Source organism: Mus caroli, chromosome 6 (assembly GCF_900094665.2).
Source record: "Mus caroli chromosome 6, CAROLI_EIJ_v1.1, whole genome shotgun sequence".
Taxonomy (NCBI): domain Eukaryota; kingdom Metazoa; phylum Chordata; class Mammalia; order Rodentia; family Muridae; genus Mus; species Mus caroli.
In genome coordinates, this window is record NC_034575.1 from 82,467,168 (window position 1) to 82,472,167 (window position 5,000).

General features: G+C 50.5%; 1 protein-coding gene across 1 annotated transcript; it reads right to left on the reverse strand.

Moving 5' to 3' along the window:
* Positions 1-984: 984 nt before the first annotated feature.
* Pcyox1 (prenylcysteine oxidase 1) lies at positions 985-4,213 on the reverse strand. The gene is made up of 3 exons (XM_029478300.1): positions 4,045-4,213; positions 2,988-3,194; positions 985-1,656 (listed from the first exon to the last, which is right to left on the reverse strand). Exons 1-3 carry the CDS (start codon positions 4,154-4,156, stop codon positions 1,478-1,480), a joined length of 498 nt encoding a protein of 165 aa, XP_029334160.1. The 5' UTR covers positions 4,157-4,213; the 3' UTR covers positions 985-1,477.
* Positions 4,214-5,000: the final 787 nt, after the last annotated feature.

Below are 5,000 nucleotides of genomic sequence, written 5' to 3' on the forward strand. Positions count from 1 at the left end.
ACTCACTTTGTAGACCAGGCTGGCCAAAAACTCAGAAATCCACCTGCCTCTGCCTCCCAAGTGCTGGGATTAAAGGCGTGCGCCACCACGCCCGGCTGTTAACTCTTTTTCCAAGAGATCTGATGCCCTCTTCTGACCTCTTTGGACACTAGGCGTGCATGTGATCATGGACATACATAGATCATGGACATACATACAGACTAAGTGCACACAATTTTTTTTTTTAAATCATGAATTGACTTCCATGTTTCCTTTTGATGAGTTCCTACCAGTCAAGGGAGGCACAGCTTAATCTCAGCCCTCTGCCCTCCCCTCTGCCTTCTACCTCAAGACATCTGTGCACTTAAATATGTTCAATGGGACATTTTCAAAGAGATGTGCATGTCTTGGGGATATAGCTTAGCTGACAGAGTGCTCACCTTGCAAACACAAAATCCTGGGACTGACACCCCCAGCCCCACCCCCAGCACCACATAAAACTTATGCCTATAATTCCAACATTCAGGAGGTTGGCCAGCCTGAGATTCACAATTTCAATTATAGGTGATCTGATGCCCTCTTCTGGCCTCTGGGGGCTTCTGCACACACTTGTGCAAATTTACACACATGGGCTCACACACATACACATAAATTAAAAAAGAAAAAAAAACTTAAAAATTTTACAAAAAGGCCTCACTCTAGGTTCAGTGGAGATGGCTCAGTGGGCTAAGCTCACTCCACTGTGTGTGCATATGCACTTGTACACACACAAGATAAAGACATGGCTGAGGAAAACACTGTATGCCAACTCCTGTGTGCACACACACACACAGAGGCAAATGGATGGATACACCTACAGAGAAGTGCACGCACACCAAACCCCAAAGCCACACTTCACCTCAGTTTACCTTTCCTCCAAGCTCTTGTGCTCAGGATCTCACTCACCAGCACGAGGCAGGCACTGAGACTGAGTCTCCAGTCAGCCTCGGGGGCAGCTCCAGCTTTAGCATTTCCTAGGTGGGTGGCTTTCCACACTTAAAGCCTGGACCTCTCCATTCTCCCCATGTGCAGAAAGCAGCCTACAGCACTGGCTGCCGAGCCAACTGACTGCCATGAGAACTCATGCTTTTTTTTTTTTTTTTTTTTCTGGTGGTTGTTGTCGTTGTTCAGACTCAACTTCCGAATCGTGCTTTGCTCATGTTTCTTTAGTGTTGCCAGACACTCTGAGATTCTATACAAAGTCAACTCCTTAAATGAGATGGTCGGGCATGCCAGGCAAGTGTCCTACCACTGAGCCACATCTCAGCCCTCGCCAAGTACAATTTAGAAGCAAACANGTATGACATGTTCAGCTCCCAAATGGGATGATGATCTGTATGATGTCTGCGAAAACATTTTGCTTAATGAGGTGGTGATGAGGTAGAGCTGGTGCAGGAGACTAACCCTGTCATGCTCCCGGGCCGACAGATCTTAGGTCCACCAGAGGCTGAATAGTTAGTTACCTCATGAACTTGTCCAACAAGTCTTCTACCCACATGTGCATTCTGAGGGACTGAAACCCATAGCGCCACACCAGCTTAATCACGTTGATTACAAACCAGCTGCTCTCCTCAAACACCAGAGACTTTCCATTGTACACTCCCACCAGGCCACCTGAAGCGGGAACACTGGAGAGACCTGCCAAAACAGAGGGAGAGGCTCGAGACGCGGCTCTGTGGTTAAGGGCCCTTGCTGCTCTTATAGAGGACCTGGGTTCACTTCCAAGCACCCATGTCAGGCAGCTGACAACCACCTGTAACTCTTGCATGGATATATCCCCCCCCACACCACCACCACCACACACACACACACACACACACAGATACGTTATTTTAAAAATAAATAAATAAATCTTGAAATGAAACAAAACAAGACAAAGCTAGAGGAAAGGTAGGCCAGTGATTTCTACACTGGCCCAATGAAAAGGGAATTTGGGAGACCTGTTAGGGACTTTCTGGACTGAGTGACTTAGGGGCCATTCCCAGGTCTCAGGAGTCCCATTAGAGTTCTATTTTTAGAACAGTGTGGACACAGGACTGACTGCTCGATCCACAAACTGACACAGCAGGAGATGGGTCAGACAGTCTCATACCTGTACCAAACTAAACCCACTAGTCTCAGTCATGGAGAAGGAAGCCTCTGCCAGGCCTGGGAAGGGCACCCGAGGAGTGAGAGAGATCCCATCCTACGCAAGCCTCAACTTTGCAAAANTGGGAAACTCAGGTAAATGGGAAACGGCCAGCGTTACACAATATTCCCTACNAGAAGGCTTGCACGGGCCTGCCAGACTTCTCCGAACATGGCCCGCTCCTCTGCCGACAACGTGTCAGTCATGTGTCCCTGAGAGTACATGTCTGAACCCTGTCTGAGTGACTTCAAGCCAAGTGTTGGAAGCCCGTGGATCTCATTTTCTCAGCAGCAGAATGAGCTAAGGCTTCTGCTAGCTCAAAGCACTCTGATTTCTCAACCCAAAGCCTGAGGTTTAAGAACTGACAACAGGGGGCTAGCAAGATGGCTCAGCCCCAAATGGACTGCACCTGAGTTCAATTCCTGAGACCCACACAGTAGAAGAAAAAGAACTGACTGGATCAATTGTCCTCTGACCTCCATACACACCCTGTGGCACTCAGACCAACACCCCCACCCCGCAGTTATACAAAATAAATAACTAAAATATAACTTTAAAAAAAATTTTTTTTAATTTTTTTTTTAAAGAATTAACAACAGCCACCCTCACTCTACCCCATGGCTGTAATTCCAGAGAGCTGATGCCACACAGATAGCCTAGAGTCTCATTACAGGAGAGTGGCTCGATGCTAAGCTGGGACCAACCGCTCAACCCCACAGCAAGAGAAACAGTTTCACCAACTTCTCTGTAGAAGACAAGGCAGACACATCAGTTCTCTGTGTTAGGAAAACACATCCGGCCAGTCACACATAGTGTTGCTTAGTGCTATGAAATCACATACCCAGCTCTTTGACAAATCGCTTCATGTGCAAATTTAGGGGGTGAATGACTGAACCCCCTGCCTCGTAGTCATGACCTTGCACCTTCAAAGTGGCCAAACGGCCCCCGACCTCTTCTCTCTCAAATACGTCAATCTTCACGTCCTTCCCAAATTTCTTCCTTAGGTAATAGGCGGAGGACGTACCACCGATTCCAGCACCGACTATTGCTATANGGAGGGGGGAAAAGGAAAAGAGGAACCGTTTGTTTCCCCTCCTAGCAGTGTTGCTTTTGTTTTTGAAAAGCCATTAACCAATAATAGCCATTACTCAAGACTAAAACTAACAGCTTGGGGAAACCTGAGGGAAGGGNTCTCTTTAAAGACAGACGCCCTGAACCTAGGCAGGTGCTATAGATGAAGTTACAAACTGACAGTTGGTCAAAAGATGCCCAAAGGTTCTCCCAGGTCTTTGTGGAGGCACCACCGGACCCAGGGACCCTGCTGTGCCCAATTCCTGGGGAAGTAAGAATGGGCCCTTCCAGCACGCATTTTAAATAAAGTAGACGCCATCTTCGCCCAGCTTTGTTCTTTGTCTCTCTATGGCCCCAACACCATTAACGATCCCGAAAGACACAGCTTCAGATGGGAACAGACACCCAGGAATGAAAATCCGAGACATCCAAAGCCACGAAGAGACCGGGTTCTCCGACTAGCTGCAGCAGTTGCAGTAAGCAGAGCGCAGGTGCGGGGAGGCGGTCCCAGTCCTTCTCAGGGGAGGGGATCTGGAGGTAGGGGAGAGAGACTGGTCCCTGTGCAGAGTCTGCGTGCCCCAATCGGCCGGACAGACAGACTTAGCTCCAGGGACAGCTAGAGGCGGGCTCTTGAGGGCGTTCAGCTGCTAGAGCCGAGGGCCTCCCAGGCTGGAGCTGCACGGATACCGAGTCCCTGGCTAGCACACGTCTCCAGTGGCACTGCTCCAGACTCGGAGCGCACCGCCCGGTCTCGGGACCCCGATCTCCACCCAGCCGCGGGAAGACCGACCTAGGCATCGCCGCGCCTTTGTATCCCCCGCACCTACCGATCCTGTTCGGCGGGGCCCGGGGCTCGGCGCTCGCCAGACTGCCCAGACCACATAGCAGCAGCCCCAGCCAGAACAGTGAGCCCACCAATGCAGCGGCGAAGCGCCCCATGGCGTCCCGCAGCTGCAGACTGACCACGGGTCCGCCAGCAGACCCTGCTCTATGCGTCTGCGCACGTTCGCCCCGCCCAGGCCCCGCCCCAGAGCACACGACCACGCCCANTCGCCCCACCCAGGTCCTTTGCTCCCCAGGCTCTCCGATTTTGAGTTATCTAATCCTGGTCCTCTGTGCCCCCCCGAAGTCCACTCTGGTCCCAGAAGCCCACATCCAAGGCGCAGGTTGAGGGCCACCTCAGCTCTCCTTTCCCGCTTCTCCTGAAGATGCATCCTTCTTCACAAGTGCCCTCTACAGTCCCCCAAATCCCGAGCTTGTAAAGAATGCACGTGGCCAATCTCAGTCTAAACCAGGCAAACCGGCCACAAACATTTCTGAAGTGAGCACTTTGTTCCAGGGACTCAGCTGCGTGATAAGAAAAGGAAGAGAGATGGGGTATTGAGAAGTAAGGGGAGCAAAACACGGGACCCACGTCCATACGAATAAAATTAGAACACCAAAGGGACCTCTCACATACGGTCTGTTTCCAAGTTGAAGACACTAGAGAAGACACAAAAATAAGAAATGCTGTCTACCTTCCTCCAATTGCCTAAAAACAAAACACTGAGTGTGTATGGGGGTGTGGGGGTGCTGGAGACATGGCTCAGTAGTTAAGAGCACTTCCTGCTATTTATTCCACCGGACCTTCCTCTGGCACACTTGTAAGCATAACAAAATTTTAAGCACTGGAGAAATGACTCAGTGGCTAAGAGTGCTACTGAGTTCTGTTTCTGAGGCTTACAACTGGCTGTGCCAGCAGTGCCAGAGGAACTGTCACCCTCCTCTGACCTTCCAGAGCACC

What these genes read in the sequence shown, in the direction of transcription:
- Pcyox1 (XM_029478300.1), bottom strand. Translation starts at nt 4,156, where the DNA reads ATGGGGCGCTTCGCCGCTGCATTGGTGGGCTCACTGTTCTGGCTGGGG. An exon ending in GCGATTTGTCAAAGAGCTGG is followed by an intron (nt 1,657 to 2,987) that starts GTATGTGATTTC and finishes CTGTTTTGGCAG; the next exon opens with GTCTCTCCAGTGTTCCCGCT.